Genomic DNA, 14,759 nt, shown 5'->3' on the forward strand with positions numbered 1-14,759 from the left:
CACACACACACACACATGAAACCATCAATGCAAACTTACCATGCTAAAACATTTAATAGAGAAGGCTGAAAGTGAAGGGCTATTTCTGTCAGTTATATTGCTATTTTTGCAACGTTTACACTTCCTGCGATGGATGATGAGAAGACTTGCCCCCATTTTCACTACATTTAATAGGAGTGCCATAGAGAGCATCCTAACCATGAGGACTGTCAGTCTGTATAATACATATATATATATATTGTTCTATTTATTGTTTAGAGTTATTTCTATTGGAACTGTAGAGCCAAAGTTACCAAATTTTGTTCTTTGTATACGTACATGTGAATAACAATAAAGTACCTGAATTAGATTTTAATGTGTGCATCTAGAAATGATGTGTTTGCATTGCTGCACGAGTCTCTCACCCGTCATGGTTGTACTGGTTAATGACAGAAATGGTGCGAGGATGTAGGTGGAGCCTCAGGAAATCTGACCACACCCTCACGCTTCCCTCCAGCCTATAGGATTTCTGTATTCGCTCCAGACTGCTGTTTATTGTCTCCACGGCAACACTGGCTCCGGGTACTGCAGGAGATACAATAATAACATATGTGCATACAGATGTGGATGAAACTGTGGGTACGCTTCCATCGAAGAAAAAAAAAGAGTCATGATTAATCAAAAATGACTGAAAATAAACTAATACAAATCAGATTTTGCTGAATTGTGGTTCAACTGAAGTAATAAAAAAGGCAAACTAATGAAACTGGCCTGTGTGTAACGTCTCGATAACAAAACCAGTCATAAGGGGCGTTTCTGGAGGAGGTAGAGATTTTTAAATCATCTGAAAACTGATTAAATAATAATAAAATAATAATGAAGAACAATATTTGTCTGTAATTTGGAACCTGAAGGTTAAAAAATGTAAATATTGAGAAAATCAGCTTTAAAGTTATGCAAATTAAGCTGCATATGACTGATCAAACATTAAATATAAACACACACAAAATAAACACGCAAATATTTCACGTTTTTGCTTCTGTCATGAGATATTTACATGTTTAAATCGGTATGTATTTGGAAGTGATGCAGGATATTCATTCATTCATTCATTTTCTTTTCGACATTAGTCCCTTTATTAACCTGGGGTCACCACAGCATAATGAACCGCCAACTTATCCAGCATATGTTTTACGCAGCAAATGCCCTTCCAGCTGCAACCCATAGGAAACATCCACACACACTCATTCACACTGATACACTACGGACAATTTAGCCTACCCAATTCCCCTATAGCGCATGTGTTTGGACTGTGGGGGAAACCAGAGCACCCGGAGGAAACCCACGCGAATACAGGGAGTAAAGCATAGCATATCATAGTGGTGCAAGTCTCTCTTAATGAGAAACTGAATCATTCATTCAAAATAGCTGATTCATTTAGAACAGGGGTGTCCACACCCTGTCCTGTTGGGCCGGTGTCCTGCAAAGTTTAGATCCAACTCCAATCAGACACACCTGGGCTAGCTAATCAAGCTCTTACTAGGCTTTTAGAAACATCCTTGCAGGTGTGTAGAGGCAAGTTGGAGCTAAAATGTGCAGGACACCGGCCCTCCAGCACCGAGTTTGGACACCCCTGATTTACAAACAAAGCAAGTGATTCACTTTGGACGGATCACTGAATCACCAACTCAAATGATTTGTTTAGAAATAGATTCAGAACACTACAATTACTACATTATCATAGAATAAAAATGAACAGATGAAATGAAGACAATATTTTAATTCACATTCATTCATCACGTCACATGACTTATGTTTGCTCTCATACACACCTGAGCAGTTGTCCACCGAGGACGTAAGATGATTGAAATCTGACTCTGCTAGTACACCTCCTGTCTGGATAGATAGATATGGATGAATAGATAAATAATAACCCCCCTGTCCAAACTTTACAAACATTGTTTTGAGTTGTTTTCTTTTAAAATGGTGCACGAATCATTTTTTTACCCTGTGAGTTAGCAGGAGGGACCTAGAGGTATTTTGTGGGCACCTAATGGGCCTATATTATTATTTTTTTTAAAAGCAGTTTTATTTTTATTTTAGCAGTCAGCCTCAAGTGTCATATATCATTTTAAACAGGACAACCTGAAGTTTCAATCTGTATCATTTAAAGGTCCAGTCTAAAATATTTTTTGGTCCAAAAACATATGAACAGACAGAAAATATTCCAGAATTTTCCAGAAACGATTTTTTAAAAAAGTGGCATTTTCTAGTTATTTCAAACAAAACCTTATGAAGTTTGTTTTTCTTTCTTTAGAAATACATGCTATGATGTTTTATACTTCCAAAATAAATTTTGTCTACATCCACAATTCCCTGAACAAGTTATAGCAATTTATTTCAATGTTATTTCAAGGCGTTTTTCTATGGGGGAAAAAAATGCATTTATTTACTGACAATGTATTTGCCCAAAAGTTCTGGGAATGAACTAAACAGAAAAAAAATGTTACAAAATAATAGAACAGTGAAGCAAATTTGACTTTTTCCAAATAATATATTTTCAGTTACTATAAACAACACCACTTACAATGAACAAATAAAAAAATAAGAAAATAATAAATAATGTGTCAAAGTCCAAATAAACATGGTGCAAATCCTCAGTAAAAAAAATAGATATAAATATTTACTATACCATAAATAGTTACATAACGAAACTAGATTCAATATGGAACATCCTCAGGTTTTATGTGCCAGCATGGATATAGTTGTCTGTGGATATGGATTTGATTATGGTTGTCTGTGGATATGGATTTGGATATGGTTGTCTGCAATGCGGACAAACAGCTGCACCTTCATTTGTGTCTTTTGAAAACAGCAAGAGCAGCAGTTCGTCTTTGCTGTGTCACTGTTTTGTCATGTTTCTGTGCTGCTGTGCATGCAAAAGTACTTAGTATGAAAATTATTTCATGCAAAACATTTTTTTTGCGTTTTATTTAGCCGCGCATAAATGTATGCCTTTCTCTCATTCCGTGTTGTTCAAAAAGCTTGTTGGTACACAAACAAAAGTGAAACCTATGCTTATTGGTTGTGATATAGCGAGTTTGAACCAGTCTGGGCATGGAGGAGGGACAATGCATCAATGTATCATGTCTGGTTTGTCCGGAGACACAGTGACGAGCGTTTCTTTGTCAAATCAGCGTTGTCAAATTTTGATGACGTAACCGCACTGATTCCGGAGCCTCTGGAAGTCCGCGAATGATAAGCTGAGATTCTCTTCTTTATGCCAATCTTTGAATTGTATGAATCGGATCAGCGGATCAAAAGTTATTAAACATTTAAGAGCAATACTTATTTTAGCCGCGGGCGGCTGTCTCGGTCTTTAAGGGTTAAGTGATACTCTGATTCTTTTCAAACTCTGTATTATATTTAGGCATGGGACGATAACTGTGTTCAAGGTATACTGCGTTTTGGAAAAGTCACAATTTTTTATTTACATTTTTATTTTTTGAGAGCAGTATCTCCAGCAGAAAATATCTCCAAAGATGCCGTTTTTAAATAGTAAAGAAATCAGTGTTTTCGAAAGAAATGAAGACAGCAGAAGTCAATAATTCTTTTGAATAATTCAGCCTGACATGTTTACTGCTCTGAAATATCATACATGTTTCCCAAATTAAAATATAATGCTTTCAAAGGGGAAAAGGTTTAGTTTTTTACCCAGATATTTAAAAAGAATATATTTAAGATCAGTAATCTCACTATAGTGAAACCATGATATTTATATCCATCGTACTGTCAGAATCTTTTAACAGCCCATGCCTAATTCTATCATTATTATTCTTATTTCAGTCACTCTTACATCCAGATTATCCAGCTCCTGCAGGAAAGAGTTTTTACTGGGAGGACTTTCCTGATGTGTCATAATCTGTCCATCCCTAAAATCAAAAGACATTTATTAAAATCAGACGTCATTAATGCTGCAAATACAACATGCCAATATTCATAAACACAAATAAAATACAGATGCTCGCACCATGTAAAGGCGCTGTTTTCATTCTCGGTGTCATAAAGACTGCCTTCCTTCCTCAGCGTCTGAAGACTTCCTGCAGAAAACAATCACATCAGGGGGCTGTTCTTCGTACCTCGCTTAAATGATCTAAGATGATTTGGCAGATCCTGGATCTTTTAATCTTGATAACTGATCTCTCGCTAATTTGGTTCTTCAAACAAGTTCGCGAATCAGATTAGAATATCTGGATGAACTGATCTGAGATCGCTGCATTTGTTGTTAAGGACAGATCTATCGATCCTAGAAATCATGATCAGCAATGCAACGATTGGCTGACGGCACAGCAGCGTGATGACATCATCTGATTAATATTCAATTATCCATGTGAGCAAAATTACATCAAATTAGCAGTAAACGGCTTGATAAATATGACACGCAGTAACTTCACATTTGTTGTGAGCTGCAGGCTTTACACTTTCATTTGTCAAGACAAGAGTATTCATCATGTATTTCAATGCAAATCAATGTATTTAGTTCTTCATTTAGAAAAGATTTTCTTTATTATAGTAGCCGTTTTTTAATCGGTGTAAAGAATAACTGGATGTTTTCAAAAGCATTTTGATATTGGTAAAGGCGTCTGCAACTTTTGTGAAGCATCACTGGCATATTAACTGTCAAAACATGTTTATGACTGCATAAATGTATTATTGCTTTTAAAAAAAGTCACATATTGTGCATTTCTATTATACACAATTTGTACTAAAGCGATCTAAAAAGTTCATTTCAATAAGTTTTCTCTTTACACCACCAGGTGGCAGTCTTTGTATTTTCATTTTGAGGGTGCAGATTGCATACGTTTTATTAATATGTATAACTTTATTTATTTTATTAATGACTATAACTTTTATATATATAGTTTAAAAATATTTACTATTTTCCCAAGTGTATTTAACTTTTACTGTAAGAAAATATCAGAACTCGGTACATGCTTTCTGTATTATCTTTGCTTGAACTGAGCCGATCTAATCCTGTTTATGATTTGAACCTGCTCCCGATCAGGTTTGACCTAGCAGAACTGTTGCCATAACAACAAATCTCGGATCAGCTTTGAAGAACGAAACGATCCTGGATCGTGTCAAATCGTCAATATCCAAATCCAGCTAACTGAGTAATCCACGTACGAAGAACGGACCCCAGAACATTACACACAGCAATAACACACACTGCAGGGCTGAGCGATATTGGAAAAACCTGCTACTGCCATATTTTATTTTTCTGCAATAAATATAGTGACACGAATACAGTGTCTCCAGATATTAGACAATTTGTCTAACAGTATTCAGTAGAGAAAAATCTGATATTGTGATATTTAGTTATTTGCGATATAAACATTGAGATATAAATACAATGTCACCAGATGGTTTAAATAGCTCTATTTGGGGGAAAAAACATCACTTTATAGATTTTACAAAAAATAAAAAAAAGAGATGTGTTAGTTTACAAAAAAACTGTGTTTTCCCATGGCAAGGTTGACATTTGCATGGACTTGCTGCTCTACCTTTGAGGTCGATGGCGATGAGGCGAGGTGTGTATGTGACGTGCCCTGCCAGAGTCAGCCCTTCTCTGAACAACACGTCACTCTGCAGCTCGCCGGCCGGCACATCCGCATCATACACCAGACCCGCATCCTGACAGCAGACAGAACAAAACACACAGTCATATAACCAACAGTGAGCAGAGTGTATCATCAATATCACATACAGGAGTAACTGAAGGTCGCTGGTTCGAGTCCTGACTGGGTCAGTTGGTGTTTCTGTGAGGAGTTTGCATGTTCTCCCCGTGTTGGTGTGGGTTTCCTCCACAATCCAAACACATGCACATGATGAACTAAATTGGCCGTAGTGTATGGAATGAGTGTGTATGGGTGTTTCCCAGTACTGGGTTCCAGCTGGAAGGGCGTCCACTGTGTAAAACATATGCTGGAATAGTTGGCGGTTCATTCCACAGTGGCCACCTCTGATGAACAAAGGGACCAAGTCGAAGAAAAATAAATTCAATGAATGGAAACTATTGATCTCTACTGGTAATGTGTTTAGTTTTTTTGTCCTTCAATTGGTGACAGATTATTTTAATAAATGCCAGAAACATATTAAACATACTAAAATTCATTAATATGTACTAGATATAAACACTAACATTGATATAAGCTTAATATTAACGATAATTAATTGTGATTGGACACCATTAGAATATTTAGTGATGGTTTCTTATTAATATATTTGTTTTTTTAGTCAGCGCCAACGATATAACCATAAATAATGAATATGTAATCAATTTTACGCAGTTTGACACTGTCAGAAACTGCTGTGATGTTAGTAAAGTTAACAGTTTTACCATATTGTAGTGTTATCCATCATTACCGTAGTAAAATAAGAGCCTGGGGTTTCTATCTGATTGTACACACAGAATCTTAATGTTTTGGAGGCTGAATTAATTTTAATTAAACATATTAAAAGCCATTAATTTGTACTAGCTATAAACACTAACTAGTTATTAATATTAACACTGATATAAACTAGATATTAACTATAGATAACAGTATTTGGACTGTTTTGTTGTTTTTTTTCATCAGGATTGACTGTATAACCATAAATAATGAATATGTAATCAATTTTACGCAGTTTGACACTGTCAGAAACTGCGGTGATGTTAGTAAAGTTAACAGTTTTACCATATTGTAGTGTTATCCATCATTACCGTAGTAAAATAAGAGCCTGGGGTTTCTACCTGATTCAACACAAAGAAGCTTAATCCTTTGGAGGCTGAACTAATTTTAATTAAACATATTAAAAGACATTAATTTGTACTAGTTATAAACACTAACTAATTATCAACACTGATATAAACAAGATATTAACTATAGATAACAGTATTTGGACACCATTAGAATATTTAGTGATGTTTTCTTTTATCAGGGTTGACTATACAAGCATAAATAATGAATATTGATAGAGGCAAAGTTGGTTTTATAGTCGCACATTCGTCCATTTAGCAATATCTATATTGTTTACCAAGTGACTTTGAATATTTGACCTGAATTGGCATGAGAGAATGACTTAAAAACAACAGTAACACTGTCTAATTCAGTGAACAGTGTAAAAAAAGTATTGAACACATGAAGGAAGGGAGGTGTATTCGGCAGTGAAAGCCCAGACAGCAGCTGAAATCTCTTAGTAGTTCTTCAGCAAGCTTCTGCCCTTCCTCAGTGTAAATGAACATCAGCTGCTTCAGTTCAACATCTACATTAGCAGGAGGATGAAACCATTTCAGCAAGACAATGATCCTCTGTTGACTCTGTGCTGTACTTTAATAGCCATTTGCTGCTAATATGATTTCCCTATTTAGAATTTGCAAATAATACTTTCTGGAGTTATATTATTAAGGAGAATGTCTGAATATCCCAATATTAAACCCACTTTACCTGTATGAAATCTATTTTAAGCAGCTGGAAACTGTGGTAATGCTAGTTTTACTGTAGTGTTATCTATTATTACCGTGGTCAAATAAGAGCCTGGGTTTGTACCTGATTTAAAACATCTTCTGGAGGCTGAATTCATTTGTCCAGTCATATATTGTTGCTACACGGACACTATATTACACATTTATAACGAGTCTACTGCACATAAACAAACTCACCTGCAAATTCCACCAATGCGTCCCGATAAAGTTGGAATAATGCCCCAGCTGGAGAGTCACCACCTCCCTGCACGCACCACTCATGATGCTTTTCAGATATTAACTTATTTTAAAAATCATTTTGTCAGCTATGAAGCAGATATTTCTCGTGATGCGCTTGGAAAACACATTGCATCTACAGACGAACTGCTACTGATGGGCTTCCGCGTGTGTGCGCTCTCCCTCTGCTAATCCTCCACCGTGATTGGCTGTCATTGCACATATCGCGTAGTGATTGGATGAAAGAGACGTCGCTCATCCGCAGTGTAGTTTGGTTTCACTGCGCCAGACTCGCACACATGTGCAGCGCTAGTAAACAACACGAGCTGCCAGAATAGTAATCTCATCAAAATGTGATTAAGTGATTCGTTTACTGTTAATTAAACAACAAACACACATAAACAAATGTAGATGTGTGTTCAGCACTAAGGTGCTTTAGTTTAGTACAGGTAGAATGTAATATTTGCTAATATTTTAGTGCAGTGAATGGTGTTTCACAACTTTAAAGATCTCATTTTTACATACTCATCATTATGCATTTTATTGTACCTTTTTATATGCTTATGATTTATTTTTATTTATTTTAAACCCAGCGCGTGATCTTGTGGGCGTGACAGACAGTCACGTGACTCTGAGAAACTGTAACGATTTACCTGTGTATTGTCACACCTGTCCTGATCGAAACTGACACTCTCAAGTTCTCAATCTGACCGAATATCCTCAACACACACTACATTATTCTCCTCAGACGAGGCTCAGGTGAGAAACAACAGCATTTTACTCTCATACTCAGAGTTTTTGGATGATATCTGCGAGGATTCGGGCCAAAAAACCCGAGTTTAACAGAAAACCGTGTTTAAATCTGACATTAGCGCGAGTTTAGGACTGTGTTTGTTATAAATGAAGCCTCCCGCTGGAGTAAAGTGAACTGAAGGTGTGTTTATCTGTGTATTGTGCTGATTTCTGCTGTGTTTGTGTGTTTTCTGGCACAGAGGCGATCAGGTTTAACAGGTGTGACTACACACACACACACACACAAACACACACACACAAACACACACACTACTTAACTATGATAATGTTTACACAAGAGTGAATCAGAGTAGCTTACAGAGAAGTATTGTGTGTGTTTGTGTGGTATCTGGTGTTTTTGACTACACACACACACACACACACACACACACACACACTAATACTAAAAACATGAAAAATATAGTAATAAAGTAATTATTTTAATATTATTCACACACACATGACTAACGTCTGAGTTAATCTGTCCACTGAGAAGTATTGTGAATACCTGTTGTCCACACACACACACACACACACACACACACACACACACACACACACACACTACTTATTTTACCTTTATTAAAATAATTAATAATTTCCTGTTCAAATGTTTAGTTTTTACATGGCATGTTTGCTTTAATGGCGACACGGTGGCTCAGGGGTTAGCACTGTGGCCTCACAGCACTCAGGTCTCTGGTTTGAGTCTCGGCTGGGTCAGTTGGTGTTTCTGTGTGGAGTTTGCATGTTCTCCCCGTGTTGGCGTGGGTTTCCTCCGGGTGCTCCGGTTTCCCCCACAGTCCAAACACATGCGCTATAGGGGAACTGATCAACTAAATTAGCCATAGTGTAAGAGTGTGTATGGGTGTTTCCCAGTACTGGGTTGCAGCTGGAAGGGCAACATATTTTTGGACCCCTGATTAATAAAGGGACTAAGCTGAGGGAAAATGAATATTTGCTTTTATCCAAGTGTTTGCCTCTGATCCGTTCACACATAACCTGAGATTCACACCCAGAACTTTAGTACTGCAACTCAGAAAGGCTTCAGTTTGCTGAATTAAGCCTTAAATTCATTTTATAACTTAAATCAGGTGAAACAACAACAACAATTGCTGGTTATAATTGAATATTTTACCCCTTGTTGCATTTGCAGGACCCCTGTGGTGTAAACAAACCCAGAAGAACTGAAGTGCAGACATGATTCCAGACTGATGAATGTAAATAAGTGTAAATAAATGAAGAGCAAGATGGCGGAGGTGCTGATCCCTGAGGATGAAGCAGCACAGGAGAAAACACCTGCAGACGCCACTGATCCGAGATCAGCAGGAGAGGAGAACACACTGCAGGAGTGCACAGAGGAGACGCAACACACAGCAGACACAGGTGACCTTACTCTGTTACAACACACACACACACACACACACACACTGACAGAAGTATCAGAATAAGAATGTGTACACATGCTGAACTCCTCTGACTCTGCAGCAGCAGGAGACTCACTGACTGATGAAGATGAAGATGATGATGATGATGAAGATCAGCAGGACTCCTGGAGTCCAGAGAAAGCAGCTCAAGCGTTCATTGCCAACGTGACCATCGTCCAGCCACACACACACACACAAACACACGTCCAGAAAGAGGAGGAGATGCATCAGTATGAGCAGAAGATACACACACACACGCAAACACACAGTCCTCAACACACACACACTCCGCCGCTCTGGATGAAGGAGATCCTGAAAGATGAAGGTAAAACACACACACATACAGTCTCATGCACACACACACACTCATATTCACACACACAGAAAAACACACTCACACATGTACAAATATATACACGCACACACACACACACACACACACACACACACACACACACACACACACACTCTCTCTCTCTCTCTCTAATACTCACAGAAACAGACACACACTCAGATAACCACACACTCACAGAAATGCACTCAGATGCACACACACAAACACACTCAGATAAACACACATGCACACAATCACAGAAACACACACTAACAGAAACACACACACACACACACACACACTTTCTTTTATACACACACTTACACAACACTACTGAACATACGCACACATTTTGTACACAAACACAAACACGCTCAGATAAACACACATGCACACAATCACAGAAACACACACTAACAGAAACACACACTTTTTTATACACACACTTACACAAAACACTACCAGACATATGCACACATTTTATACACACACACACACACACACACACAGACAGAAACGCACTCAGAAAAACACACACACTCAGATAAACGCACACACAAAAATACACTTAATCACAGAAAAACACACTTGCACTCATACACTTACAGAAACACACACGCACTCACAGAAACACACACTAACAGAAACACACACACACATCTCAAATGTTTTGCTAAATGAATGATGAAACTGTGAGTTTGACACTGATATATATCTATATATATGTGTGTGTGTGTGTGTGTGTGTGTGTGTGTGTGTGTGTGTGTGTGTGTGTGTGTGTGTGTGTGTGTGTGTGTGTGTGTGCGCGTGCGCGCGCGTGTGTCAGTGAGCTACAGTGTGCAGGTGATGCGTCTGTGTGTGTGTGTCGCCACGGCTGCAGTGATTTTCCCTTTATTGACGTGGGCTGGCTTTAAGCTCCTCCCCTTTGAAGCTCCTCCCCTTGAAAGCTCCGCCCTCCGGCTGGTCTACACTCTGAGGTGTGCTTTCTTCGCCACCATTCCCATCATCCTGGGTGAGGACACACACATACACCCTTATACACACACACACTTATTCTTATTCACGTATAAACACACACACACACACTTTTACATCAAACACTACACTGCACATACACACACATTTTATATACCCACACTTGTGCACAAACACGCACACACTTTTTAGTCCAGCACTGATCAGCGGTGTGTGTGTGTGTGTTTCAGGTGTGTTGGCTGAGGGTGTGTCTCGGCTCAGGTTCAGGAGTCTGCAGCCGGTGTGTGTGGATGCGCTGCAGAAGCGTGAGGTGTGTGTTCACCGTCATTACGTGCGCGAGTCGCTGCAGCTCTTCCTGCTCTACTTCCTGCAGCTGAGCGTCATGGCAACATACACACACCAGCAGACGCTGCGACTCGTGCCGCTGCTCACCGTCATCTTCGTCTTCGGCAGGTGTGTGACATTCATAACACACACACACGCACACACACACGTTTACTCAAAAATGACACACTATGCACTCTTTACACACACTCTTATAGGCACATTCACACATGCACTCTATACACATGCGCGCACACACACACAAACAAACACACACGCACAACACAATATGCACTTTATAAGCACACACACACACACACAATATGCACTCTATACACATGCACACACACTCTTATAAGCGCACACACACACATACAATATGCACTCTATACACATGCACACACACTCTTATAAGCGCACACACACACACACACAATATGCACTCTATACACATGCACACACCTTCTTATAAGCGCACACACACACACAATATGCACTCTATACACATGCACACACACTCTTATAAACACACACACACACACACAATATGCACTCTATACACATGCACACACACTCTTATAAACACACACACACACACACACAATATGCACTCTATACACATGCACACACACTCTTATAAACACACACACACACACACAATATGCACTCTATACACATGCACAAACTTTTACGCACATACACAACATAATATGCATTCTATACACACACACACACACAAAATATGCACTTTATACACATGCACACACTCTTATACGCACACAGACACGCGCGCACACACACACACACATACACACAAAAAAATGCGCTTTATATGCACACACACACACACACACACACAAAACATGCACTCTACATGTGGGCGTACGTACACACACACAATATGCACTCTATACACAAATGCACACACTCTTATACGTGCACAGACACGCACACACAAAATGTACTCTATATGCACACACACACACACACACACACACACACACACACACACACACACACACCATGCACTCCACATGTGGGTGTACACACACACACACACACACACACACAATGCACTCTATATAAACACACACACACACACACACACACAACATGCACTCTACATGTGGGTGTACGTACACACACACACACACACACACACACACACACAATGCACTCTATATAAACACACACATATACACACACACACACACACACACAACATGCACTCTACATGTGGGCGTACGTGCACACACACACACACCATTTACCAACACACAAAACACAATATGCAGTCTACACACACACACACACAGAACTATGCACTTTATAAACACAGACACACACATTCTTATACACACACACTATATGCACTCTATACATACACAAACACACACACTCCAGACACAATACACAAATTATACACACTCACACTTAAACTGTTGCACACACAGGCACAAAAGAAGACTTTTTCGATCATTTTACTGAGTGTGTGTGTGTGTGTGTGTGTGTGTGTGTGTGTCAGGCTGATCTACTGGGTGTGTGTGGCGTTCGGCAGCAGTGTTCGTGCTCTGGGGTTCTCTCTCTCCTTCCTGCCGTTGCTCGTCCTGCTGGGAGCAAACCTGTATTTCATTGGCTCAGGGATCGGAAAGGAGGCGGTGTTTGATGTGGCTCCGCCCACCACAGCCCCGCCCCCGAAACAGAGATGGTGGGGCTGAAGATCAGATGATGATACTCTGAACACTCAGATCCTTTATCTAATAACAGACACTGCTGGGTTTAATACAGACGCCACACTATGAAGACTGAAACAACTGCACTGAGAATATATCACTCCACACATGAAGGAAAACACTGATTTTAACTATGAGGAACGCTTAATTATTCGATTATTAGGGCTGTTAAACGATTAATCGCATATGAAATGAGTTTGTTTACATCATATGTAGTGTTTACTGTGTGCATTTATCAATATAAATACACATATGCATGTATATGCTGTATAATAGCCATGTATAGAACAGGTTTATTTACATGATGTACTGTTTAAATCATAGGTAAATACGTTTATATACATGTATGGAATATGTTTATATTCATGACTGATTTGCATAATATAAATATGTTAATATTTTAAGTATATGCATGTATTTGTGTGTATTTATATACACAGTAGATGATTATATTATGTTAACTCAAACCCTGAACTTGAATATTTACTTATATTTAAACTGAAGCCATAATTAAGCGTGTTTGTTTACATTAAATAAATAAGCATTAACAACATAAAAGCTTCATAAAACACTATAAAATTCCTAGAAACAATACAAATATGATAAAAAATACTAATAAAAAATACAATAAAACTATTTTAAGCATCAAGTTGCCAAGGAATTACTTGTTTTAATTTTGTTTATGTACTAAAACACCAAATAAACTATATTTAATATTTGAATAATCTTAATTATGTTTTGCATTAATTCATATCAACATTTTAATCCCAAATTCTTCTTATATCTTAGAGAATGATGAGCTCATTACTGCTTTATTTTAGATTGTTTTCATGCAAAACTGAATTATATTTTAATTCTATATTTGTTCAGACTCGCTGTTGGATAATATCTGTATTTTCTTGTTTAGTTTTACAGTATTCTGACGTTGAATGTTTCAGACATGCAATTATCATCAATATTACACCGTTATATGGTACATATTATATTAATATTTTATATCATCATGTCTGTATACAGTATATATATATAAAACTTCTGAATGTGTTTCTGAATAGAGGCTTCATGTTTGATTTGCATATTATAAATATGTTAATATTTAAAGTATATGCATGTATTTATGTGTATTTATAAACACAGTAGATGATTATATTATGTAAACACAAACCCTGAATTTGAATATTTACTTTTAATATTTACTTTTTGAAGCCGTAAGTAAGCATGTTTGTTTACATTAAATAAATAAGCAGTAAAAGCTACATAAAACAATACAAAATAGATATAAATATAAAAATAATACAATAATACTACATAATAACAATTTTGATCATCAAGTTCCAGAGGAAATACTTATTTACTTTTTTAAGTTTTATGTACTAAAACACCAAATAAATTATATTTAATATTTGAACAATCTTAATTATGTTTTGCATTATTTCATATCAACATTTTCATCCCAA

The 14,759-nt window shown here is 37.7% G+C and overlaps 2 protein-coding genes across 13 annotated transcripts in view; one reads left to right on the forward strand and one right to left on the reverse strand.

The window, feature by feature from the left end:
- msto1 (misato mitochondrial distribution and morphology regulator 1) overlaps window positions 1-7,862 on the reverse strand; it is a 14,110-nt gene extending 6,248 nt beyond the window's left edge. Inside the window, 6 exon segments of the mRNA NM_199887.1 lie at window positions 405-564; window positions 1,812-1,875; window positions 3,836-3,911; window positions 4,010-4,079; window positions 5,544-5,673; window positions 7,682-7,862. Of these exon segments, the coding sequence (NP_956181.1) occupies window positions 405-564; window positions 1,812-1,875; window positions 3,836-3,911; window positions 4,010-4,079; window positions 5,544-5,673; window positions 7,682-7,765 (584 nt within the window). The 5' untranslated portion in view covers window positions 7,766-7,862.
- Window positions 7,863-8,358: 496 nt separating this feature from the next.
- Window positions 8,359-14,221, forward strand: tmem79a (transmembrane protein 79a). 12 transcript variants are annotated; one of them, XM_009293920.5, is made up of 7 exons: window positions 8,397-8,479; window positions 8,713-8,731; window positions 9,666-9,895; window positions 9,998-10,261; window positions 11,097-11,282; window positions 11,476-11,698; window positions 13,095-14,221. In XM_009293920.5, exons 3-7 carry the CDS (start codon window positions 9,748-9,750, stop codon window positions 13,285-13,287), a joined length of 1,014 nt encoding a protein of 337 aa, XP_009292195.1. In that variant the 5' UTR covers window positions 8,397-8,479; window positions 8,713-8,731; window positions 9,666-9,747; the 3' UTR covers window positions 13,288-14,221. The 12 variants fall into 12 exon arrangements, with proteins under 12 accessions (NP_001103197.2, XP_009292195.1, XP_068071304.1 ...); XM_068215203.2 differs by having other exon boundaries at window positions 10,001-10,261; XM_073931225.1 differs by having other exon boundaries at window positions 10,004-10,261.
- The last annotated feature ends 538 nt before the right edge of the window (window positions 14,222-14,759 follow it).

The sequence above is a fragment of the Danio rerio genome, chromosome 19, assembly GCF_049306965.1.
Source record: "Danio rerio strain Tuebingen ecotype United States chromosome 19, GRCz12tu, whole genome shotgun sequence".
Lineage (NCBI taxonomy): Eukaryota > Metazoa > Chordata > Actinopteri > Cypriniformes > Danionidae > Danio > Danio rerio.